General features: G+C 42.5%; 1 protein-coding gene across 1 annotated transcript in view; it reads left to right on the forward strand.

Moving 5' to 3' along the window:
• The first annotated feature begins 5,506 nt into the window (after positions 1-5,506).
• The window catches only part of Fbn2 (fibrillin 2), a 267,870-nt gene continuing 246,111 nt past the window's right edge, over positions 5,507-27,265 (forward strand). The window contains exons 1-4 of the mRNA XM_004651524.2: positions 5,507-6,034; positions 6,970-7,052; positions 12,372-12,470; positions 17,261-17,356. Of these exons, the coding sequence (XP_004651581.2) occupies positions 5,790-6,034; positions 6,970-7,052; positions 12,372-12,470; positions 17,261-17,356 (523 nt within the window). The 5' untranslated portion in view covers positions 5,507-5,789. The remainder of the gene's footprint in view (positions 6,035-6,969; positions 7,053-12,371; positions 12,471-17,260; positions 17,357-27,265) is intronic.

Raw genomic sequence — 27,265 nt, forward strand, 5'->3', positions numbered from 1 at the left:
ATCAGATTCAGTGTTTTGGGTTTTTTTATTTTTGGTGGTGGTGGTGTTGTTTTGACAAAGTATTTCATAGGTGATTTTGTTTCCTTCCTATTGTACCATATAAATAGATCCATGACATCTTCTTGTTTCCATTTTCAGGAGTCAACAATTGATCAGTAAATTCTGATGGTAATAGCTGAAATCATTCATTAAGTTTCCCAGTGACCTTTCACACCATGAAGGGCTTCTCAAAGAAACCAGAATTTGGGCATTGATATTTACATTGACAAAGATATTACTTTGTGACAGGTGACTGCCCTGTACAATGTAATATTTTAACTGCATTCTTGATAGTCTTACCAAAATATTATTCATTTTCTTGTTATGACAATAACGGGTGTCTCTAGTATCAAATTGCCATTGGAGAGAAGTTCATCAGTTGTGAACCTCTGACCTATGCATCGAGTAGCTATTAGCTATTAGTTCCTGGGTCCATTATTTCAGCAGGGTTTGCAAAACATTTCTTTTTTTCTTTTACTCTTTTTCTTCCTTTCTATTCTGACATTTCTACATTTACTGTATTTTTAAATAAATACTTTCTCTGAACCCTACATGTGAAGATGAATAACTTTATTAACATTTTAAAAATAATGAGCTTTGACGTAAAAACCTCCAACAGCTAACCACTTTGAATATCATTTGGAATCCTTGAATTTTCAAACATTTCAAATATCACAGGCTTTTGTAGTAGTCTTTCTTTTATCTAATGCTCAAGTTTCTTCAACTTTGGACAGAGTGACTTCTTTCAAGTTAGCTCTGATTTCTTTTTGACATTGTCCTTAATAAATATAATTGACATAATAATAATAATTTCCTTTCTTTCAGATTGCATTAGTTACTTTTCTCCTTTCTGTAACAAAATACCTAATAAGAAGCAATTTTAGGCAGGGGAGATTTATTTTGGCTTAAAGTCTGAGGGGAATCAGTCTGTCATGGGAAGGAAGTGGCTCATAGCTTCAGTGGCTTTCAGGAGCATGAAACTACTTATATCTAAGAAGAGTGGGACACAGGGCCAGGAAAGTCCAAAGCAAGATCAAAAAACCATATGGCAAACCACAAACCCCGTAGCTCTATGCACTGCATCTGGGGCTACTGATAGTATTGTCTGTGTTCCAATGGCCCCTCCAGATTGACTGCTTGTGGAACATGTGGTCTCTCACTTGAACTGACTCCTCAGTGCCTGCAGCTTTCTTCGCAAAATATTCCATGTTGCTGACGTCTCCGAATGCTGCTTAGCGTTCTCCTTCACAGCTTTGGCCTCAGTGCTTTCTGGAAATCTTGGTGCAAACCTCCATGAGACCTTTATTCATGGACCTGACCATGCCAGATTGAGAGGTATGCTGGATGCACTGGATCACAGCTGTAGCAGCTGCTGTGCGCTTCCAGGGCTGATCCTTGGAAAAAATTTCCCTAGCTAGGTGTTTGCCAGCAGAATACCCTGAAGGCTCTATCATTTCACTCTCCTTCCTAGCGAATTTTCTTCCTCAATTTCTTTTTTTTTTTTTTAATTATTTTTAATTTTGAGAGAAAGAGGGAGAGACAGAGAATGGGTGCACCAGGACCTCCAGCCAGCTGCAAACAAACTCCAGACACTTGTGCCTCCTTGTGTGCATGTGAGAAATTGCATGATTACATCACTGTATGGCTACATGGGACCTGCAGATTTGAATATAAGTTCTTGGGCTTCTCAGCCAAGTGCCTTAACTGCTAGGGCATCTCTCTAGCCCTCTTTATTTATTTTATTGATCTTTTTTTAATGCAGGGTTTCACTGTAGCCAAGACTGACCTGGTACTCACTCTATAGTCCAAGCTGGCCTTGAGCTCACAGTGATCCTCCTACCTCGGACTCATGAGTACTGGGATTAAGGACATTTATCACCATGCCTGATCTTCTAATGTGGGAAGTTGTCCTCAAGGCACCTTTCCTATTGTCTCACTGAATAGTTGAGGTTTCTTCTTAAGGGTTCCAATCTTTTTAACAAGTACAGACGTATTTTTTGAACCCACCCTACAATCTGCATGTGGTCATTTCAATGTAAAATATCACTCAAAGCCTCAAGTGTTTGCAATTAAGTTCCAGCTGGTGGAGCTTTTTTTTTTTTTGGGGGGGGGGAGCTTGCTGGATGTGTTGCTGGGGGCAGACCCAGGGGTTGATTAGTTTAGTTCAGTGTCCACAGCTGTCTTACCACTCTTTCTCTGCTGCTGGTATATAAAGAAGTGAGACAGTTGCTTTTTCTCCACCATGACGAAATTTCCACTTAAAACTGTAACCCTGAAGACCCTTTAATTCCAGCACTTGGGAGGCAGAGGTAGGGAGATTGCCATGAGTTCGAGGCCAGCCTGAGACTATATATTGAATTCCAGGTCAACCTGAACTAGAGTGAGACCGTACTTCGAAAAATCAACTAACCAACCAGCAAACAAAACACAAACAAACTGAAACCTTGAAATAAATCTTCCCTCTCATAAGTAATGAGAAGGTAATGCCTACCTACCGTACAGAGTTCAAGGTCCTTTCCTCACCAATCTTCACATTTTTCCTATCCTTATGCTCTCTTCTCTATCCTCTCGCTGTAAATCTGGGTAAGTGCGATGAGTAATAAGCATGCCATAGCCTGAATATTATTGTCTTGAAATTTCCTGCATCCAATAAGTTATCCATCATTTTTGAATTCAGCTGCCTTCAAATTTTCAGGACACAGGCAGAATGCTGCCAGGCTTGTTGTCAGAATATAGTAAGAATGCAACCTTTATTCCATGAGTGCATGATATGATCCAATAAATTACCTTCATAAAATGTCAGCCACCACCATTATCTGCTTCAAAAATTATTTCATAATCCTGAAGAGAAATTCTGCACCCATGAAACAATGGTATTCTCTTTCCCCCTAACCCCTTGCAAACTATATTCTACTTTCTGTCTCAGTGACTTGTCTTTTTGTCAACACCTTGTCCCTCTCTACACCCCACAAATGTCTTTACCAGCCATCACTACTTAGGAACACAGAGTTTCTCTTGATTCATTTTTGATATTTGCATAGTATTCTGTAGGATGGGTTAAATCATATCCAATTAATTCTTTATTGATGTGGTATTTGGGTTTCTAGTCTTTTGCTGTTACAAACAATATTGCAATGAATGACCTAATGAAGCTATCCATCATTTATTTCATATTTATCTTACGTACTTTTATATAGATCTCTAAAGGTGATATTGAGTGAATAGGTAAAGGCAGATGACATATTGGAACATTTGGATTTAATGGAGTATGCAGGAATTAATATCAATCTTTAAGTATGAAATGAAAAATCATTAGATGCTGTAAAGGGTAAAATTAAAATGCTGCTTTAACCCAGATTATTTATTTAGCTCTTTTGCTTTAAATTGTTATACTTATTGAAGCAAAGTTCAGAAAAACTCCTCTGTTACTGTAACATATTGGTTCCCCCAAGAAAATACGTGGCTCAGTTACTTTTGCTTTATATGAATGCTCTAAGACGGGTTACTACCTTAAGCGCCTTTATCTGCCAACTACAACTACAATGGGGAAATTAAAGGAGGGAGCTGTGCCAATTCTTTGAGAATTTTTGGCTGTCAGATAGTACATCTGCGCAATTTGGGCCAGGAAAAGTATACATATGCATTTCTTCTAAAGTACATCTCTCACTAGGCTTAAATAATCCAGATACTGTTCTCCAGCACCAGTTTCCAAAGGGCACCAGCTCATTCCTAGTGTTCCAGAGGTGTGTGATTCAAGAGCCTTATGAATGCGAAGTCACAAAGGAAGCCCCTGGAGTTGAGGAGACAACCTAAGTTTACAGAGCATAGCACCAACAGCCAGAGCTTAATCTTCAATCAGAAAGGGGTCCAAACCAGGAACTAAAGACATGCCCCAAGTCCCAGCGAGAAGCCACGCTGCCACCCCGTGCCACAGTCACAAAACTTTTGAGGTTTCTAACTTCTCTCTGTTGCAAAAGGGCCCAGAGTCCTGCCAGGGGGGTCACACCTTAAACACATGTCCTGCCCGGACTCCTCAGCGCTCAGCCCAGGCTTCCTGGAGTACTGAGTTCCTTCTCCCCGCTGGGGACTCAGTTCAGTCTGGAAATGTCCAGCCCCACGGTGGGTTTTGCAAATGGAGGAAGCTCCTCTGGAGGAAGGGGCAGGAGGAAGAAGGGGGAGAGCCTGGTGTCAGGATTCCTGGACCCCTGGCTAGCTGCGATTCCCTTCACTAGAGCCGGAGGCCGCTTCGCGCTGGAGAGCTGGCTCTAGCCTTCCCCGGTGCAGCCCGTGTCACCCGCCAGCCTTAGGGACCCCCGGCTCTGGTCCGTGGACCCGAGGGGCCCACGGAGAGGGCCAGAGGCTGCTGCGCCTTTCCCCAAATTCCGTCCCAACCCGCCCCTTCCCCCGCCGTCTGCTGGCTTTGTACAGACAGTCAAAACAGAGCCAGCGGCCAACCGAGCTGCTGGTGGTGGTGGTGGTGGTGGGGTGGAGGGAGAGGACGCGACGGGAAGCGAAGCCGCCTCGCCCCTCCAGCCGGCCTCCGGGACCCCTCCTCTAGGCCGGGGGACACCCCTCCCCTTTCCCACTTCTCTCTTCGCCCTCACCTCTCCCCCATTTCCTCTCGCACCCGGACTCGCCCAATCCCTCTTTCCAGTGCCTCCAGCCACGGCCGGCCTCTCTTCCCCAATCTGCGTCCCCCCCGCGCCCCCGCCCATCCCCGCCACTCGCCAGGCTCCCTTCCCCCCCCCCCCCACAAGCCCCTTTTCCTGCCGCCTCCCCTCCCCTCCCCCAGCCCTCGTTCCACTCGTTCCTCTCCTCGCGCTCGGCCCCTGCGCCCTGTCCCCGCCCACTCTGCGCCGCCGGCCGGCCCCTCGGTGGGGCGATTGCGCTCCACGTGTGGACCGCTGCGCCGGGGCCCCCACTGACAGCCGCCGCCCGCCGACCCGCCCCGCGCCCCGCGCCCCGCCGGCCTCCCTCCCAGCCTCTAAAAGCCCCGCGCCGCGCCCTCGTCCGCGGCATCTTCCCGGGCGTCCAGCCTCCCTCCCGCCGCGCGCTCCCCGGGGCCTGCGCACCTCCGCCCCGGCTGGCTCCGCAGCCCGCGTCCGCGCGTCGCTCGCCCCGTGGGACTCCCGGAGAGTCCCCCAAGGAGACCCTCCTCTTCTCTGGGCGGGAGGGACGGTTTCTTTTTTAATTTTTATTTTATTGCGTGACTTCGAAGCATTCCAAGATCGGTGCCGGAGCGCACGGGAATCCGCGGAGCTTCTGCGCCTGCCCTTCTCTTCCATCCTCCTCCCAACTTTTTTTCCCCCCCTTTCCCCTTCTTTTTTCTTGTGTGAGGTCCGCTTTCTTTGTAACTTTACGCCGCGGCTGCTCGGGTTACTTTTGTAATTTCCCGCCCGCCCCCACCCACCCACCCGCTGGCCGTCCCGGAGTCGCTCGCGGCCGTGGCCCGGGGAATGCAACGTGGACCTCGCGGAGCTGCTTGCGGTCCAGTCCTCGCGCCCCGCTGCTGGCTGCGCTAGTGCCCGCACACCCGGGCCGGCGCTGCTCCTCCGGGGTAAACCTCCTCTACCTACAGGGGTCCCGACCGCCCACGAGGGGCTCTGTAAACCCCTGCCTTTTTTTTTTTTTAAATTTCGGACCGCGTGGATTTTTGTCTTCGGTCGCCTCCTCTCCGCAGACCTCTCCATCCGCGCGCGCGCGCACACACACACACACACACACACCCACACCCACCCCCGGCGCCGGCGATGGGGAGCCGTCGGCCGCTGCGTGTCCATCCTTACTTCGTGTGGCTGGGTTGCGTGGCGCTCTGGGCGCAGGGCACGGCGGGTCAACCCCAGCCTCCGCCACCGAAGACTCTTCGGCCCCAGCTGCCACCGCAACAGGTCCGGCCCGCAGCCGAGGGCGGGTTCGCGGCGCCGGAGTACCGGGAGGAGGGCGCGGCGGTGGCGAGCCGCGTCCGCCGGCGAGGACAGCAGGACATCCTCCGCGGGTAGGTGGGCAGCGGCCCCACGGCGCGGGCGTAGCTGGCTCGCGCGGGAACCTCGGCTCCTCGGCGGCCTTCTATCCCACGCCCTTACTGACCCCTGTTCAGGCGGGTAGCGCCTCTAAGACACTGGAAGACACCAAAAGACGCCCCCCCTCCCCCAGGAGCACATCCCCTCGTCTCCAGACCTGGAGCTTAGACTGCACTGCGGAATGTTCTCCCCAGGGGCTTCAGATGGGGTGTGGGACACGGGGGGCGCGCGCGCGCGCGTGCGTGTGTGTGTAAGATCTGTGGTGCGGGACAAGTTTCCAAATGTCAGGCGGAAAGCGGGCCCGGGTCTGGGTCTGCCCCGAGCTGGAGCAGCCTCTGCAGCTAGCCGGTTCTCCACCGTCGTCGTCGGGGGCGCAGCTCCTGAGCCTTTTGTTTGAGGACGTGTGCGGGGCTGGGGGCTGGAATTTGCCGGTTGTCTCACCACCAACCTGGGCTCTCCGCGCTTTCCTTGACACTTTGGGGCCAGAGGGAGAGTCAATCAAGGAGGAATGGATTTGGGAACAAGGGCAAAGGTTTTTTTTTTTTTTTTTCCTTTCTTTCTTTCCTTTTTTCTTTTTTGAACGCAATGTTCCCTTTGTTCTCGCCACCCCGGAGGCTAGAAGAGTAGCAAATTATATGTTTCCACGTCTCCTTTCGCCTTTTTAAAAGGCAAGCATGGGAGAAGAGATGAAAGGGAATGTTTAGATGTTGCGGACCCTCCCCCCTCCCCTACCAGCCCAGCGTCTGGCCCATTTGCTTCCACATCTGTTTCCCAACCCCCCCAAAATTTGAAGTGTAGTTTTGATTTGTTTGTTGTTCTGAAATGTACTCACTAGGGGCTTTGTTTAGGAAAGTCCCTTTTGTGTCACTGTCCCCATCATTACATGCGCATGACCTTTTGCCTCTTGCAGGCCCAACGTGTGCGGTTCGAGGTTCCACTCCTACTGCTGCCCCGGCTGGAAGACACTCCCTGGAGGAAACCAGTGCATTGTCCGTGAGTGTTTGACTTGGACAGCATCCTCAGCTCGTAGGGGCAGACCTTGCCTTCAGTCCTTTGTACATTCAGTTGCATTTACAACCCATTGGCCTCATAGCAGTGATAATGAGTTCAGCCCAGCTTCAATGGTGGGAGGAAGCAGCCAGTTTCCATCCATTCAGACCTCACTTTTAAAGTCTGTGGAAGGGCAATGATGATAAAGGTTTTAAAGACGCTTGGATGTTGTTTAATCTTTCTTGTGCCAATTGACACCAATGGGGAATTGTGTTAGGGCAGTTGTCTTGATAACTCCAAACCACTTTTTCTTTAAAATTCCAAATGAGACCACACAGTGTTAACTATTGAAATTACCTGGTTTTGGACTCAGGTTTAGGCTTGAGGAAGGTCAAGCTTTTTTAGGCCTTTCTGCAAAACCACTTTGTTATGTCTGGTTTAATTTCAACGACCACATGGCAAAGATATGAAAGCAGTAGTCTCATGGATTTTGATTTGACCCAAAGCTATATTTTATTTTTTTGAGAGAATTCATCCAAACAGTTTGACTTTTTTCTGGCAAGAGGAATTTAAATTTAGGATTTTCAATTGTCAAATATCATAGTAGATGGTAGATTTCCCATGTGTGAATTTTGGAGCTTGGAAAATTCTGTACATCTGATCATAAACGTTTGGTTATTGGATTCAGCTTCCAAAATGCATATGCAGGTCTCCAAGTCCTAACAGAATTCAGGAGTTTTCAGTCTCAGGGTGAAGGACTTTGCCAGGTCCTGTTACCCATGCCTGTGATTTTGTAACTTGGGGTGTGATGGGCCTTGTTCTGTGTGTCCGTGTAGTATGGCCACGTTTGTCCAGCCACAAGAACAGCCCGGTAACAGGCAGCTCATGCATTTTCAGTCACTCTTTACATTGACCTTGATATTCTCCAGGGAAAAGGTAATTATACAACCATGAACAGAGCAAAAAGGCCAGCCACCCCAGCCAAGGGATACTGTGGGTATAGTGGCATTTTCAACTCTATATTTATTGGTTTTGTGGGTTTGAGATAGACCCTTAATGAGCAGTTCTTAAAAGAAAAAAAGTCAAGTTTTATTGTGAAGATTAAGCTTTTTTCTCATTTTTTTTTGCACTAAAATCTCACAGTGTCTAGGAATGCAACAAAAATATGAAGCATGGTATTCTTCAGAGTAGTTCGTAAACATTTTAAATAAACCCTTCATTTACAAGCCTTTTTTCACGAAAAAGAAAGAATGGGTATTGCTTTCCTTCTCTCCAACACGGAAAGTCAGAGGAAGCTTTTCTGGAAGGTGCATTCCTCCTCAGGCCAGCGGGGCACTACTGCGGTGCTTTCCACTTCACTAGTTTCCTAGACTCCTGAACCAGCTTACATCTCTCACCGCACACCTGCCCTGCTTGAGGAGAATGGCTTAGGCGCTGCGGAAAGTCTGACTCACTAAATATAATGAATGTGATTGCCATTATTGAGTTGGAGAACAGCCGAGGAGAAAGGATAGGTTTATGGTACGTGTTGAAAATCTGTAAAGTCAGGTTTTATTGGATCACTGAGAAATGGGAATTCCAGAGTCAAGCCTTCCAGAATATTTGCCTGAGAAATAATATGTATGGCCCATTGAATGCCCCTTTAAATACATCTGGTCTCTGAGTAACAGTTACCATTTGCTTGTTTAGATCAGTTTTGAACACCTCACACTAAGAGTGAGTATGATAGCCTATATTTCCACTACATGAAATATGTGGATGGTTATGAGATACATTGGGATTTACATGTAGCAGAAACTGGCAAAAAGCAGACACTTTGAAATTTCCTTTGTGTCACTAAGAAAACTTCATGACATTTATACCAGATATATTTGAAAACTATTTACTATTAGCACCTTAACAAAGTAATTTAAGTAGCTGCAAGTGTAAAAATAGTGCCCAAAGTAGACACGATGAGACTAATGCATGAGTATAATCTAACTTTTTATCTTTGAATGAACTCCATTAAGCTCAGTAATTAAAGTATTTTTACATTTAAAAACATAGCATGTGGAGAAAATAATGAAATTAAAGCAAATGTAAACTTAAAATCAAGGGAAACGAGTATTTCTCTACTGAATGTGTTACTGTTTCACAATTTAGCAAAGACACAGCCATCTACAACAAAAAGTAGAATTTAAATAGAAAATGAAGACCAAAGATTGTTTCATACTTTTTGGTATTCTATTTATTTATTTATTTTCAAGAGGAGTAAGAGAGTAAGGGAGGAGAGAGAGAGACAGAAAGAGAGAGAGAAAGAGAGAGAGAGAGAGAATATAGGCATGCCGGGGACTCTAGCCACTGCAAGTAAACTCCAGATGCATGTGCCACATTGTGCATCTGGCTTTAGGTAGATACGGGAGAACTGAAGCTGGGTCCTTAGGCTTTGTAGTCAAGTACCTTCACCACTAAGCCATCTCTCCAGCCCAGCTTTAAAATTTCATTAAAGCACTTCCAGATTCAAATATTTATTTCCAGAAATATAAATTGTTTCTCACTTTCCTTTTTAAAAACTATCTCAGAACAGGAAAACAATGGAAGTAGTTGCTTATTTATTTCATTTGTCAAGGAATTAGGCTGCAATGCTTTGAGCAGTGGAATAACAGTGAGATATAATTGGTCAAGTTTCATAGCATTTGATATCCGAAAAAACATCAGAACACCCCAATATAATCCTTATAGTTAATGTTTCTAATAAAAAAACAGAACTGAGAGAAGTTGAGTTTTTCCTGAGCTTACACATGGGTTGCCTTAATTGTTGACTCACCATCAGACTTCTTATGTACCCAAATATGTCTAAGTTCCTGGTCATGCAACCTCTCACTACATTTCTAGCAACTACACCTTATCTCCTGTCTTTATACTTCATAGTTTCAGGGATAGTAACAGCACAGGAGATAACCACAATCTGAAATGAATGTAGGCCAAAAGGACCTCATCTCATAGGCTCTTAGATAATAATATACACTAAGCTTCTGCCCCTGAAATCTTCATTGGGCATTTTGGATCTCCTCTGCACCTCGATTTTTGCCCATTTGCTGAGGAGGAAGGATCCTTTAAATATAAATTATTTAGTGAAATTTTTCATTAGAAAGTTACTGGCAATCATAAATAGTAATGTATGTTTTAATTTTTTATATTTGATACTTTCATAAGTGTATATAATGCATTTTGATCTTATTACTCTCTCTTCTACCACCTCCCTCCCACTACAACTTTTCCTTCCAATTAATCTCCATCCTGCTTTCATGCCTTGATTTTTTTTTTTCTTTGACCCACTGAGTTAAATTAGGGTTACTTACATAATCAGCAATGGGAGGTTATATACTGGAGAATGGGCAGCTTATAAGTATCCACACCACTGAAGAACATGACTTCCCATCTCTACAAGACACTAAATGCCATTAACTACTTGGGGAGGTGTGTGGCCTTATGAATCTTTCCCCCATCCATGACGAAATATTGACAGGCTCAATCTTGTGCAGGAAACCGCAACTGCTATAAGTTCATGAGTGTGATAGCCAGAAGATAACATTCCACAGTCCTCTTCCACAAGCTTCACTGAGCCTTTGAGAAGTTGTTTCAGATGTCCTATCTGTCCTATTTGGGGCTGAATACACAGTAGTCACTTATTCTTGGCAGTTTTGCAGCTATGCATCTCTTGCAGAGAGAAATTTCTGTGTCTGATGCTTCAAGCAGTAGTAATCTACGAGAACAGTACTAATATATGAGAAATGCTGTTCGCATAATCATAGTAGTAGGTTCTCCTCTAGGGCCTGTGTTTCTAGCCACAAGCTTTGAACCAGGTTTACAGCATGAAACCCTCCTGTGGAATGGGCCTCAGTCCCATCAGAAAGTGGTTGATTGCTCCCGTAACATTCATGCCACTGTTGCACCACTGGGCACCTCTTGCTTGGTATATAGGTTGTGGAGTACCCAAGCTCCGCAGTGAGGTGGAACTGTTGGTGACTCTACTGCAACAGTTTGCATAAACGTGTCTGGCATGGAAAAAGCTAGCTGGCTGGGAGGAAGCTTCCATATTAGTTCCAGCTTTCCAGAAACTCTAATACATGTGAAGAAGTATAAGTTAATTCTGCAGTGGAGTCCATATTGTTGCGTACATTTTTTAACCTTCATGCTGTATTCATTTATAAGGAATACTAAAGGAGGTGATGGCCATATTGCATGGATGTCAAAATGCATTTTAGCGGAGGAATACAATGATCGAGTTGATTTACATATAGAAGATGTGTTCTTTACATTATTCAGGCATCCCAGATATCCTTTTAAAGCTTTAAGACCTCTCCCCAGCAAAGCACATATATACTGGTGTAAGTATTCACAGCTAGTTTCAGGGAATTCCTGCACTCTCCACTTAAGTAATGTTTCCTGGCATGGGGCAGTAAGCTACACAACCTTAGGACTGAAAAAGAAAATTCACTTGGACAAATAGACATAAATCTTTCAGCTCCTCAGTGCCCTGTCTTTAAATTTGGGAGCAACTTCCTGTTCAAAGGCACTTGAGTACAGATTTTGAGTGTCTTGGTGTATGCTGTGTCACTAAGCATAATATTCTGTGTGTTGATGACTCTTGGATTCATTTCAAGTCACAGATGTAAGAGGCTTGGATTCTACCCCTACTAAAATGTCTCAATAACTTCTCTGAGCAGCAGGAATAGGTTAGGTTGTGCCAATCATATGGGAGAAGAATGACTGGAGAAAGGAGAGGGCTAAATAGTATGGGGAACAAAGACTGATGACAGGGTAGGTCAGATGCCAGCTGTGAAGGAATGTACATGGAACCTGAGGGTTGGCCAAGTCATTAGGGCCTGGGGTCTCTGGGTCTGCTAGGTTCACATTCTTGGTCTCCTGTGAAGGTCCTTTACACAGTGTGCTGTGTTTTCTAATGGAGTCCAGTCTCTCCTGGTTTCCTCACGGTTCCAATTCCCTAGGATCATGACTGCCTCATTTTGGTGAATTCTGAATTTTGTTTCTCAGTTCTGAATGGATATTGATAAGCATGTTAAAAAATAGTGTTCATGAGCATTACAGAATTCAAAATAGCTTCATTTGTTGGCAACTTATCATAAAGGGACTTGTAAAATTTGTTTTCCATATCTGCAATGGGAAATTTTTATTACATATCTGAGTAAGGTAGGGCATTTTATACCACTGGTCTTATCACTTGCTTTCTCAGACCTATATTGTTAAATGTGGCTTTCTTATCTTGTGAAGTGTAATTTATTGTGTTATTCATACACATCCCTGTTGTGCTTTCTCCAGCAATTTGTAGGAATAGCTGTGGAGATGGTTTTTGTTCCCGACCTAATATGTGTACCTGTTCCAGTGGCCAAATATCACCGACCTGTGGAGCAAAATCAAGTACGTCCTCACCTGCAGCCCTCGCCACTGCCCTTTCCTTAAGCTTCTGAATGCATGCTCAGTGTTCTGTCAAAGAAGTTGTGAATTAGCCTTCTCACTAGTGATGTCTGCCATTATTTCTGGAATCAGAACCTCTTTGGCCTTAGTTGTTGCCCTGTATGGGTAGTTGCTTTCAATAAGAAAAAATTTAATTCTGTCTTAAAAATTATGTATCAGCATAGTAGAAAAGTTAGGATGTGAAATATTTCTTTCTTATCAATAGCCAGACTCACTAAGTTTTTACTATGTGCCAGGTTATGTTTGGAGTATTTTACTTTAGTATCACAAACTTCTCAGCTCTGTAGCAGACAGATCAGGTTCACTGAGATGAACTTCCAGACCAAGCACAGTTGTGGAGGAAGGGATTTATTGAAGCTTACAGATCCAGGGGAAGTTCCATAGTGGAAGAAGAAGCTGGCCTGTCTTGAAAGGACCAAGAAGAGAGAGAGAAGCACAAGCCAAATCCATACAGCACAGCACACTTCAGAAACTCCAGCTAGGCACACTTTGCATATCTTTAGATTAAAGTCTGAAACCCACCACCACACCTTAAGGTTCACCCAGGGATACTGTCTCCAGCCAGGTGGCTGCAGATGCAAACTACAAACAAATAAAAAACAATATATTGGGGGCCATCTATTCAAATCACCATATTCCGCCCCTCACTCCCAATAGATTTATAACTATCACACATTTTAAATTGTACTCAGTTCAATTTCAGAGGTCCCCACAGTCTTGACCAATTTAACATAGTAAACCCTGTAAAATCAAACAAGTTAAATATTTCCAACATATAAAGACACAGACTAAACATTTTCAACTGGCATAAGGCATAGCAGAGAGACTAAAACAATGCAAAATCAGCCACCATCAAACAAACATCAAACTTCTGCAGTTCAAATCCAATACAACCAAAGACTGACAGTCTCCAGATTTTCCAATTCCACCCCTCCAGCTGGGCTGAGTAGCCAGGGAACACTTCCACCTTAGGCCAACAATGTGCTCTCTGGTAGCGCTTGCATACTGCTGGTGTACCCAAAAATGTCTTCAGGTCTTCATGCAAACCACGGTCCATCTTCCAAAGGCTCCTTCAGCTATCAGGGCATCATGCCCTGCCTTATGCCACATCTCAGCAGCAGCTCCTGGAACCATGTGCAGTTCACAACCACCCCACACATTTTCATACTTCTGAAACCAATACCAGGTGTGCAGGACACAGCCATATTCTTAATTCACAGATGAAATAAAGCATAACCTTGAAAAGCAGGTTCCTTCTCCAGTCAACTCCTTCTAAAAGAGTTTGCATTTCTATGATAGTCTTTCCTTGGGCATAGTTTGATTGTTTTAATGTAAAACAATTGGACCATCTTCCTTAAGATGGCTAAAATGTTGACAATAGCAGCTTTAGTCACCTAAAACCAGTCTCTGTGCCAGTAAATTTAACTTGCTTAAAATTTTCCAGCTTAAAATCTTAAATCTCTCAGTCCAATATCTCTAGCCAAGCACATCAGTCCATTACAAATGTAACCTTGATCAAACTCTCTGGGCCTCAGCAGCAGAACGGAGCCAGCCCTTATGCCAGTAGCCCAGTTCCAACAAAGTCCTCTGTAGTCTTTCCTTCCCCTTAGAAAGCTCATAAGGTAAGCCTCAAAGTTCAATACTATCTGTACTTAGCATTCTCAAACTCTTATCAGAATAGTCCATAAAACTTGGCTTACCACTCCAGAAGGCATCTTCAGTTGCAAGCACCAAATCCATCCCTATTCCTCCAAAACAAAGGTTCTAAAAGATCACCATTCACATGGTCAGGTTCATCTCAGTCCACTTCTTGCTACCAGGTTCTGTAGCAGGCAGATCAGGTTCACTGAGATGAACTTCCAAACCAGGCACAGTTATGGAGGAAGGGATTTATTGAAGTTTATAGATCCAGGGGAAGTTCCATAATGGCAGAATAAGATGGCTTGCTTTCACAGGACCAAGCAGAGATAGAGAAGCACAAGCCAAAAGCCACACAGCACAGCATACTTCGGGACACAGCTAGGCACACTTTGCATATTTTTAGATTAAAATCTGAAACCCACCACCACACCTTAAGATCCACCCAGTGACACTGCCTCCAGCCAGGTGGCTGCAGATGCAAATTACAAACAAATAAAAAACTGAATATGTAAGGGGCCATCTATTCAAACCACGGCATATGTTACCTCTGGTTTACAGACTACGGCAGTGAGAGACCCAAGATAACAGACTTAAATCTATATATTCTGATGTTTAAGATTATAATTTCAAACACCAGACTATGTTTGCTGTCTTTGTGTAACTATTGTAACTTATATTCTAACTTGTAGGGTAGCTATAGGAGAGAGAAGAGAGAGAACCAGAGAGACGACAGATATCCACTGAATACCACTCATATACTTTACAAATATCAACTCAGTTTGCTGTGCATGTACCAAATAATTCCCCAAAGCTTTATTAGCAATGGACTAAGAATGCAGTTTTCATGAACTATTTGGAAATTGCTGGGTCTTCAAGATCCACGATTAATCTTTATAGGCAAGTATTTTTAAGATCACATTAGAACAAGGGAGAAACTGATACTATTTATTTAATAGCTCAATAACTAAATCGTAGGCTTTAAGTCTTCCTGCAGTGGGTGAAAAATGTTTTAATATTTTTCTACAAATTTCACTAAATAAAATAAAGGCACAGGACATCTGGACATCAAATCTGGAACAAAATTTGAAATATGCACATCAAGTTTTATTACACTAGATGTGTGTTTGTTTTTGATGCAGGTTTTTTTTTTTTTTTTTTTTTTTTTTTTTTTTGAGGCAGAGTCTCACTCTAGCCCCAGTTGATCTGGAATTCATATGTAGTCTCAGGGTTGCCTCGAACTCATGATGCTCCTCCTACGTCTGCCTCCCAAATGCTGAGATTAAAGGCATGTGCCACCACACCAGCTGTGCAGTTTTTGATGAAAATTCTGGTTTGGCTTGTTTTTTAATACAGTCTGTGTATTCTCAGCTTCCTGAAATCTCCCGTTCTCATGTATCGAGGCTTTCTTGAGTACCTTGAGGAACACATTTCCTTCATTACTGACCTGCCTCTCCTCCTCATCTGATTGCCTGCAAGATTACCTTCCTCATGTCTTCATGATCCATTTCTTGGTTACTGGTCCAAAAATACAATGCTGGATAAATTCTAAAATTCAGCTTCTTAAGTCCTCAACCCAGACAGCAAGCTGTTTATTGCACCTGGTTTAGCAGGCAGTCCATGAATTCATTCAGCTTTATTCAGTTTTGAAACTAACCTTTCCAGTCTTTACCCTATGGGACTTTTACAACCTTTCATCACTAGCTTGAAACACTTTCTCTTTTTTTGTTTTAGGTGTACTGGATATCTCTGTGTGTTCTCCTTCTCTCTGTCTCTCCCTCTCTCATAGTATCACTGATCTTTTATTTAAACATTGATATCTCCAAAGTTGGAGTCCTTCCTGGGTGAACTCATTCACATAAGTTTCTTCAAGTATGACTAATAATATGGATAACTCACAATAACAATATCTGGAATGGATGTCTTTACCTGGCTTCACTGACATGATTCATTTCCTACTTAACATGTCCACTTGCATACAACTTGAATGTCTGAAACTTAGCAGTGTGGCTAAAATGGAGCCCTTGATTCATTGCTGACCATGGTTCCTTTTACCTCAATAAATGGCTAAGTTTTCCATGCAGTGATTAAGCAACAGCTTCTTCTCTTTCCCCATGAAATTATTTTAACATGACTAGAAAATATACCTCAACTCCATCTTCTTGCCATATCCTCTGCCACACTAAAGAACATGGGATACCAGGTATGCACATGTGTTGGCTTATGACAAATACTAAATAAGTATTTGTTGGATCATACCATTTACTTCTGTAGAATAGTTCACTCCCCTCATCTCTCACCTGGACTCCCATTGACCCACCTTCTTTGGATCCCTTCTTGGTAGAGTGATTAATCTTGTTTATTTAAGTCACATTTAGTCACTATTATTGAAATCCTTTCAGTTACTCCCATTTGTGAATGGGACATAATTAAACCTTTCTTTGGTTGAGGAGCCCTTGTATTATCTGGATGGCTTTTGCCTTACTCTGCAAGATTTCCCATCTGGTAGTTTTGAATGTGCATTTGCATGAAATCCTTTGGCATCTTGAGGTCACCTGCTTGGTTGGTCCTCTTGTGAGGCTCCTCCCTGGTACTTTTCCATGCCCTGCTGAGCTTTTTTTTTTTTTTTTTTTCCAAAGATGAGAACAAATGTCATTTCAGAGTGGCATTGTCTCATTCCTGTATCTAAGTGCCTACTTGACTCAAGATAATTCCCTTTCATACCAGTTTTCTTCAGACAGTTTATCACAATCTATAAGTACTCTGTAGTATTTTTAACTTGGGTTTTGTCCGTCTTGCTGGCGTGCTGGCTCCATGAGGACTGACCCCCAAATCCATCATAGCAGGAGCTCACAGGCCCTGCATTCTAAATGGAGAGAGAGCCTCCTGCATATTAGAACGAGTCACACGGAAAGTGTAATATATTTTAAGTGCACACTAAATGACATGAAGTACCAGTCATGGTCATGTGTGTGCTGTGACCAAATAGCATTTGCCAGCTTTGAGCATGTCCTTCTATGGGTCCTGCTTGCCGTTGCTCACTGTGCTCCACCGTACTGATTGATAACTGGATGTCTTTGTTGCTGCCTTTGCAGTTCAGCAGTGCAGCGTCAGATGCATGAACGGCGGGAGCTGTGCTGATGACCACTGCCAGTGCCAGAAGGGATACATTGGAACTTACTGCGGACAACGTAAGGAACCTTGGGTGTGGCTTTATTACAGAAAATGTGGTTTAGCGGGGGTTTCGTAATACGCCATAACTTAAGGTCTTGCAATGCCTGCTGTTAATTGAAGAAACACTTTTATGTAGTGAGCCATACTGCACCACTGAAGTGCTAATATTTAGTCAAGAAGAATTTTTCTTACCCTAGGTTTTTATGTTTTAGAATATTGATGATTTTGAAATACCAGTAGGATACTATCAAATTTGACATTCATCACAGACATTCACTTGTTTTCTTTTATTTAGCTTCATAAACCATGTATATGTTCCTGAAAAAAAAATTAGTGAACTCTACTGGGAAACGCCCAGCTCCCTCCAACATATGTATGAATTTGAGGTAATATTTCAAAATTTAACTCCAGGAGACCAATTCTCACAAAAACTCATTTGATCACACACCACAATATAGACATATTGAATGATTTTTTAAAAAAAATTTTGTTTATTTTTTACTTATTTATTTGAGATCAACAAACAGAGAAAGAAACAGAGAGAGAGGGAGAGAATGGGCACGTCAAGGCCTCCAGCCACTGCAAACGAACTTCAGACACATGTGCCCCCTTGTGCATCTGGCTAATGTGGGTCCTGGGGAATCGAGCCTGGAACTGGGGTCCTTAAGCTACACACTTAACTGCTAAGCCATCTCTCCAGCCCAAATGAATGATTTTTAAGGATAAAATATCATTTTTAAGAGACAGCTTTAAGCAAAACATTAAAAAAAATTTAATTTTATTTTTTATATTCATTTATTTGACAGAGAAAGAGAGAGAGACAGAGAGAGGGGGAAAGAGAGAATGGGCATGCAGGGCCTCCAGCCACTGCAAACAAACTCCAGATGCATGTGTTCCATTGTGTATCTGGCTAATATGGGTCCTGGGGAATCAAACCTGGGTCTTTGGCTTTGCAGGCAAATGCCTTAACTGCTAAGCCATCCCTCCAGCCTAAGATAAACTTTGTATTTTTTTGTGTGATATTGGGATCTATCCCAAGGCTTTGTATATATGTATATAAAGCCCTGGGGATGAATGAAAAAAAAAAAATACACACACACACACACACACACACACACACACACACGCTTTCAACCATGTTGTGATATCCCACACTAACAGGGAAGTTTTTTAAAAAAATATTTTATTTATTTATTTGAGAGAGTGGGGCAGATAGAGAGTGGGCATGCCAGGGCCTCTAGCCACTGCACATGAACTCCAGATGTATACACTACCTTGTGCATTTGTCTGGTACTGGGGAATCAAACCTGGGTCCTTTGGCTTTGCAGGCAAATGCCTTAACTGCTAAGCCATCTCTGCAGCCTCTAATAGGGAAGTTTCAAAGCAAACATGTAAGAATGTAGCTCCTGGAGTGTGACACATCAGTGAGGCATACTCGTAGTTAATGTTTGCCGAATTCTTCCTTCCTTCCTTCCTTCCTTCCTTCCTTCCTTCCTTCCTTCCTTCCTTCCTTCCTTCCTTCCTTCCTTCCTTCCTTCCTTCCTTCCTTCCTTCCTTCCTTCCTTCCTTCCTTCCTTCCTTCCTTTCAGCCGGGTCTCACTTCAGCCCAGGCTGACCTGGAACGCACTCTGGAGCTCAGGTTGGCTTGAAACTCATGGTGATTCTCCAGAGGTGTGCACTACCACACAGGGAAAATTGTGGCACTTTCAATGGGAACTTATATATTTTTTCTTCCAGTATTAGAGAGAGAACCTAGAGTTTGTCTCTGCTCCTGAATACATGCCAAACCCTGTTTTTACTTCTTAATTTGAGACAGAATCTCACTAAGTAGCCCAGGCTGGGCTTGAATTTGTGATCTTCTGGCTTCTGCCTCCCTAATAGCAGGGACTTACAGGCCTGTGTCACTAGGATCAGCTGAAATTATCATATTTGTAAGAACACATGAATAGAAGGACATGATATTAAAAGAAGCTGATTCACACATAGAAAGAAAGTTCCTTGGGAGCTGGGGAAATGGCTCAGCCATTAAAGACTCTTGCTTGCTAAGCCTTCTGGCCTTGGTCTGACTTCCCGGTACCCATTTAAAGCCATATGCACAAAGTGATGCCTGCATATGGGGTTCATTCTCAGTGGCAGGAGGCCCTACAGTGCCCATGCTCAGTTTTTCTTTGTCTCTTTGTTCACAAAAAAGCACATAAAAATTAAAGAGTTCCTCTCATTTCATTTGCATTTCATCAGATACATATATTCTGTGCTGAGCATTAAGATTTCCCTATAAACTGCTGATATCTAGTGTTAGGTATGGAAGAACCAAATTTCAGGAGTGTAAAAATACGTGCTCATTATACATAATTTTGATTTTTTTAAGTTTTAAGTTTTTAGTTGTAATAAATACACAAAACATGGAATTTGTCATTGTAACCACATTAAGTGTACCAGTTGAGGGGCATTAGTGCATTCACATCATTGTGTCACCATCACTACCCATCTGCAGAACGTTTTCTCGTGCTGTAAACAAAGTCTATAGTACAGAATGCAGCTTCCTTAAATAGTAACCCTCATGTCCATCTCACTCCAGCCCTTGGCAACCACAGTTCTTTTCCTCTCTAAGAATCTGACTACTCTGGGTACCTAATAGAAGTGAATAATAAAGGCATGTAATGATTGTATTTGTTCTTTTTTGACTGACTTATTTAACTTAGTTTAATGTGTTCAAGGTTTATCTATTTTATACCATGGATCAGAACTTCCTTCTACTTAAAAGCTAAGTGATATTCTTGAGTGAGTGAATGAGAGAGAGAGAGGGGGAGAGGGAGAGAGAGAGAGAGAGAGAGAGAGAGAGAGAGAGAGAGATAACTTATCAGTTCATCTCTGGGGGGACATTTGAGCTAATACACCTTTCAGTGGTTGTGAACAATGCTGCTACATACATAAGTTTATAAGTATCTGATTGAGTCGCTGCTTTCAGTTCATTTGACTGTATACCCAGAAGTGGAGTTGCTGGATTACAAAACAGTTTCATTTTTTTTTCTGGCAACTATAAAGTTCTCTATAACTGTTATAGGAAACATTCATAACAGTAATGCCCAAAAGGTTCAGTTTACCTACATCCTTCCCAACACTGGTTATTTTCTATTTCTTTGTTGAATGAAACCAATTTATTGGGTATGAAGTGGTATTTATTTTGGTCGTTTGACTTTAGTTTTGATGTTGTCTTCTAGAGTAACTATAGCTTTCTATTTATAAATATTACAAAGATTTCTTTTAAAACAAATTAAAGTAAAATAAATGAGATAGTTTAAACAAAAACATTCTATTAAGGTCAGGAATGGAACATCTCTTTCTATAAATTGAGTTAACTAATGCACTAAAAAAAACTGTGATTCCTCTGTTGTAAATACTGAACTCTGCCATTGAGGTATAAGATTGGCCATAAACAACATATGAATCAAAGAGCTTGGGTGTGTTCCAGCAAAACTTTATTGCTGCAAAACTTCATAGACAATGATATTTAAATTTTTAGGCAGTTTTCATTTGTCATAGGCTACTATTATTCTGATTCTTGGTTTGCACCAGATCTGATGTTTGGGTCATCATTTCCAGACACTTTTATGGGTGGTTCTCGGTGATAACAGTTGTCAAGGCAATGAGATTGCAGTGTGCAGAATGGAGAGTCCTGGTATTTAAGAAATGACAGTGTTCTGAGACTTTATAGTTTGAAATATAAGGGGGAAAGCTTGATGTACTTTAAATACTGCGAACTCTAATAATGTGGAGATATTTTTCAACTTTAGTTTTCTGAAGTATAAATTATTTATGTAAATTCCTTGTTTTGCATATTTCATAGGACATGCATCTTTAAGCTTTATCATTGCCAATATGTACAGAAAGAGAATAAAATATAAATTTATAAATGTTAAAAAAAAAAAAAAGAAAGTGTGGTGTGCTGGGTAAGAAAATGCGGCTGGCTGATACGGTGCGTGCCTTTCATTCCAGCACCTGTGGTGAACTTGAGGCCAGCCTGGACTACGCAGGGATTTCCTGGGCAGACTGAGCTAGAGTGAGGCCGTGACGCGCAGAAAGCAAGACAGCACAGTGAAGGAGTGCAGTGCCCCAGCTTAGGCCAGTTCCAGCAGGAGCCAAAGAGGCGGATGCAGTCGCTTTTCAAGGCCCTTGTTGACTGTGGGAGATAAGAGAGGGCTTCCGCTGTTCCGTGGTGGGACGGAAAATTACTGCTGAGTTTCTTTTCTAGGGGACGGTTCCTTTTCTGTACTTTGATTATACATTCAAGTGTTTCCCAATATATAGTACACTCAAGTTCATAACCATAAAAGGCCAAAGTCTGCTATGAGCATGCTATGATGAGTAGGCAGACGTACAACATTTTATGCCTGACAAAGCTGTTAAGAGATCCATTTTTAATGGTTTACTGAGTTTCTTAGCCAGAGGAAACATCCATCTTGAAATTCAATCTTTTGTTGAATAGAGGAGAGCGTTCTAATTACTTAAGAATCTCCGGGGAAGAGCCTTGCCTCAAGTTCAGGATAGTTATCTGTCCTGGAGCTAGCTGCCTTCAGCCTGAGTTCAGCACTTAAATGCACGCATGTACTTTCCTGTGGTTGTGAAGAACGTACTGTGGCACGTGAATCCCTTTGCTGCTTCTCACAGAGGAAGGGAAAGCTAGGGGATGGAAAGCATTCTGCCTTACGGAATAGCGCTTTGATAGCTTCCCGCCCTTTTGTGAAACGTCAGTGCAGCTACCACACCATATCGTAAGGAGAGCGTGAGGAACTGAGTCTGAAAGTGAGGGTGTATCACTTGTTTTCAGGGAATCTCATGGTAGAGAGCCCTCCCCATCTATTGTTTTCATTACATGGACAGTACAAGCAACATGTGTAGTTAATACAATGCAATAATTAGCAAATAAAAGTGTGATGGTATAGATAGGAGCCCCAGAAATGTTTGAAGAAAAGTACTTTCTTGTAAATTTTTTTTTTTTTTTGAGGTAGGGTCTCACGCTGGCCCATGCTGACCTGGCATTCACTATGGAGTCTCAGGGTTGTCTCGAACTCAAGCGATCCTCCTACCCCATGACTCCCAAGTGTTAGGATTATAGGTGTGTGCCACCACACCTGGCCCCTTTATTGTAAATTCTTATACACAGAGGACATTACATTGTTGAGAGTGTTGAGAGTGTTGTTGCAAATCCAGAGAAACCCTGGGAATATAAAGTTTGTTAAAAGTGCGAATCATGAAGCCATTTAAACTGTTCGCCCGCTTTCTCGGAAGTATAAGCAGTGTTCTTCCCTTTCACCCAGAAGGGCTCATACCTACCGTGTGCCCTGACTTTAACCAGGTACTTAGGGAGTACCTTCATGCATAAGGCGATGATGTCACACAGGAAGGAAAGATGACTGACAAACGAGCGAAAACCTTGCATAAACGTAGACAGCGAGGTCAAGGATAAGAAGAAAGCCGAGTGCAGGAGAGAGAGTGTGCCTGAGTGCTGACCAGCAGTTCTCTGCTGTTGTACATTGAGGCTCTGTGAGGCTCTCACGGGCCTCAGTCTGTGCTTTTGTATCTGTGGGAAAACTGTTCTCCACAGAGGGAAAAGCAGGTTCAAAGAGCCTGTGGCAGGAAGCCGACTTCATGTGTCATGGGAACAATAGGAACACCTCTGTAAAGTGTAACGTGGAGGCAAACGATTAGGTGAATTTGGGCAGGTGTAGGGCTTTAGAATCCAGGGAAAGGACCTTGCACTATACCCCAGATATGATAGGAAGAAAGCATTTGATTTTGAGTAGTCAACTGGTGTGATTCTGTTTACGTTCTCTGAAGTGTTCCTCTAGATGTTGTACTGAGATTGCTTGTGGGGAGGACAAGACAGGTGTACAAGGGCTGGATAGGAGGCTCCTGCGGTGGTGTTGGTGAACGAGAATGCAGCAGTGGTGACTGAAGTTCTGGTGACCACATGGATTAAGCTGGTATTTTGGAAATAAAAGTTTATGAAAAGCAGTGTGTTCCAATGGATATGATAGGTTGAAAAAAATACTGAAAAAAAAAGCAAAGATCACAAGTGACAATTGTAGGGTTAGGGTATAAAATCTGACTGAATGATAATGTCCTTTTCTGATATGGGATTGGCTGAATGGATTGGGTATTTTCTGATGAGGGTGAAGACAAGAGTTTTGATTTACATTCCTTCGGTGGAGATGACTATCCGACTTTGGAAATACCTGTTAACTCAGATCTTAGGGCAGAGATCAAAGAGAAGCATAAATTGAGAGGCACACATGCATTTATGATATTTACAGGCTTAGATGAGGATCATTAGGTTGTATAGTAGATAAGAATTGAATACCGAGCCATGACTGAGCTCAGCATTTTGAGGTGGGGAAGAGAAAGAGGAATGAGAAAGAGTGGACATCAGGCTAGGAGGAAGATGGGTGAGTGTGATGCCACGGAGAAAAGAAGGCAGCCTCCATATTACAGGTTTGTATTGTTCTCAGTCAGAGCAATTTCTTCTTTTTGACACATTGACCTGGTTTAGATTGCTATTTTTATCTGACGTGTTTGTGTAGAAATCACAACCATCATTTCAAACTGAACTTTTGCCCAAGTATTTGTTCTCTGTGGAGCACTATGGCAGTCTGCCTCATAAAAGTATGTGCCAGTTATATTCCTTGGCACAAAGTGGGTGTTTGGGGAATGTCTGTGGATGAAAGTGTTTTTTAAGTGTCTGATCTTCTCTAGAATATGAGCAGCACTCTGCTCCTTAGGCTGAATGATGTCACTCCAGACTGTGGTGGCAGCTAAGAAACCAGTCACACATCCTGCGTAGTCTTCCCTCTTCTCTTCACCTTTCCCTTCATTTCCATATCCGGTGTGAGCCAGCATTCCTTCCATGGTGGAAATTTAGGCATAGTCAAGTTTCCAGCTCTAATTCAAGCATAAATTAGGATTTCATTAAATTTCATTATCAAAGCAGTTTATAAAATACCTTTTATCTTAACTCACTCAGAAGGAAATTTCATTTAGTTCATTTTTTTTTATTTAATTTCCATCTGTACATTCTGCATCTCTTGTTCTCTCTTTTCTGTCAATCAGGGTAACCTAACCTTTTGATGTTGGAGAACACATTTCCTTTTTCCTTTATGTGTTCTTTGGAAGAAAGGAGGGAATGAAAGCATAGAAAGGTTACAATATACAGCCACTGTACCTTTGGTCCTTGTAGGAGTTTTACTCAATCCTGATAGCTCTGTGGACTAGGAGCCATAGTTGTTAAGAGCAGAGATGCTGAGACTCAAGAGAGATGTTGGAGGGGAATGCAGTAGCAGATCCGTTCTCATTATCTGCTCATTGTACCAATCTCCTTTGCAAAGTAGTAAGCAAGGTGCTGGAAAATTTTGACTTGACATGCTGCAGTGTTTCATTCAGTTCCTCAAGGATACTGAATGCAGTGTGAGGTGATTTGAAGGCCAAGTAACTGTTCCTCTCACATGAATGATAGCAATTTCAGCAAAGGTCTACGTCACTGGGTCTCTACCTTTCTGTTCCCAGGAATCTTATCAACATTTATAGTGATAGACATTTAAAATGAGAAATATAAAAATGATTTAAAGTTATACATTTTTATGTGTAATAACTACTTTCTAAACTGCAAAACAAGTTTACTGAGAAGGGAAGAATTTTAAGTCTTAACAGGCCAGGTCAGGTTTAACCTGTAATGGTCCAGATCTCTGGGAGGATGCAAAGGGACACCAGCCCTGCTCTCCTTCTTGGGGTTTGGAAGTAGTTTTGGAAAACCCTCAGTGAAGCCAATACTACTTTCTTCATATATGCAAGTGAGTCCCATTTGTTAGTTACATTTTCATTACTTATACTCAGTTAGCTATTAGCTACCCTTGTGCACTGTGTGGATGAACAGTTGGGACCTTCACATTCCAGCAACTGTTTCCAATAGTTCCTTCAAATACTGGCAGTTGATTCAAAAACTAAATACTCTAGCATTCTGTGGTAGGGGTTTGTTCTCTTTGACTTTTCTGTTCACTTCTGTCTTTCTCACACTCCTCATTGCCTTCATTCACTTTTCTCTGTCCTTTACACATACTTATCTAATTTTCTACCTGCCCCATATTTAAAGGCAATGAAATGTCAGAAGTGCTACACAAATTTCAGCTTGTGATAGGGGAAGAAGCTGAAACTGCAGTTCCTAGGGTGCTGCTCTTGCTCAGAGACACACTGCATCATGGCTTTGATCAAAGTGTGATTGCAACAAGATATAACAAGGTCATTGACACAGACATGTTTTAATATAGAGATACTGATGCAGGATTTTTGGTTCAGGGAAGGGTTAAATTCCATAAAGACACAGGAGATCCCAGGCCCATGGGCATCAACTTTTGGGTCCTTTATCCAAGTTAGCAAACAACTGAAAATACAGATACAGAGAAGAGTAAGCTTTAAAAACTCCCTCAAATAGGGAAAAGTCTCTGTATGTGTGCGCACACGTACACACACACACACACACACACACACAGAGAGAGAGAGAGAGAGAGAGAGAGAGAGAGAGAATGAGAAAGAAAAGCAGGAGAGCCCAAGCCACAAGACCTGATTGATTGTTGTATTCAAGAAGCTGAAGAAGGGTCAGCCCACAGATGTACTAAATATGGGAAGCATGAAGAATCAGGAAGTGATGTTGAATTGTTGATTGCAACCACTTTGAACAACACTGGATCAGACATGGGTATAGTTTTTCCAGGGCAGGTAAGGTGGCATCTCTTTGGGCCTCTGTCACTTGCCAAAGACCTATAAAAAATTAAACTATTTTGCTGCTATTCTCCTTAATCTCACCCTACTGAGAAGAAACTCTTACCTGCTGTTAGGGAACAAAGCAATATCTGCTCTAACTTCTTCAGGCTGTAATAGGGTAGTAGAACATGGAAGTTAGAGTTCCACAGGAAGCAGTTTATCTAGTGGCCCAAGGTGGAGAGGCACCTGTATCCTTTTTGACGTGGGAGTAGGAACCAAAATACTGGTTGGTCTTTCAGCTTTGGTGTCTCCAATTGCATTGACTTCTGCATATGGTTATTAGCACTCAGAATTACAGTTACACCAGTCTTGAAGACAAGTGTGGATACAGAGCACATCTGTTTAACAAAGCAGATCTAGTTAACGAATGGCATAAAAGCTCCAAGTCGTTCCTTCTAACATTTACTTGCCCCATGACATTGTAAGCCAGATTTAGAACATGGAATGAACGTATGTCGTATCTTTAGATATATATTAACTGTAAGTATATGTAGAACATGTTAACAGGCCAGTGGATAATTTTCTTATTAAAAAAATAAACTAAAAATCTAAATAAATTGATTTGTTCTAGAAATTGTCAGGCAAAGGCAATTAAGACAGCTAAAGTCTTGACATCTGTGTTTGAAAACCTCTTTGATTAGTCTGTATACCTCCGAGGGAACTAATTACTTAGGGAAGATTAGAAGTAGAGCCGTAGAATGGGAGACCATTTTTCTCAAATGAGAATCATTGTTTGAGCATAAGACTGTATCTTGGAGAGTTAATTTACTTACAAACAATGAACTTGAGGGATCAGAACCGAGACAATTACTTCAGTAAAATCTTGACTAAGATTTTCTGATTACACATAGCTTAAGAATAGAGTGGACTGGGCACTGTGACACTCAGGAGGCCAAGGTCAGAGGATCGCTGTGAGTTTGAGACCAGCCTGAGACTACATAGTAAATTCCAGGTCAGCCTGAGCTAGGGCAAGACCCTACCTCAGAAAACAAAAACAAAACAAAACAAAAAAAAAATGAGTAGAACCTGGTAATTGCTGAACTAAGACAGTCTAATTTTAATATAACTCTTGACATATTTGCTTTGAAGGGGAAAATGCAGCTGGCAAACCAATG

Source organism: Jaculus jaculus, chromosome 14 (genome assembly GCF_020740685.1).
Source record: "Jaculus jaculus isolate mJacJac1 chromosome 14, mJacJac1.mat.Y.cur, whole genome shotgun sequence".
Taxonomy (NCBI): Eukaryota; Metazoa; Chordata; class Mammalia; order Rodentia; family Dipodidae; genus Jaculus; species Jaculus jaculus.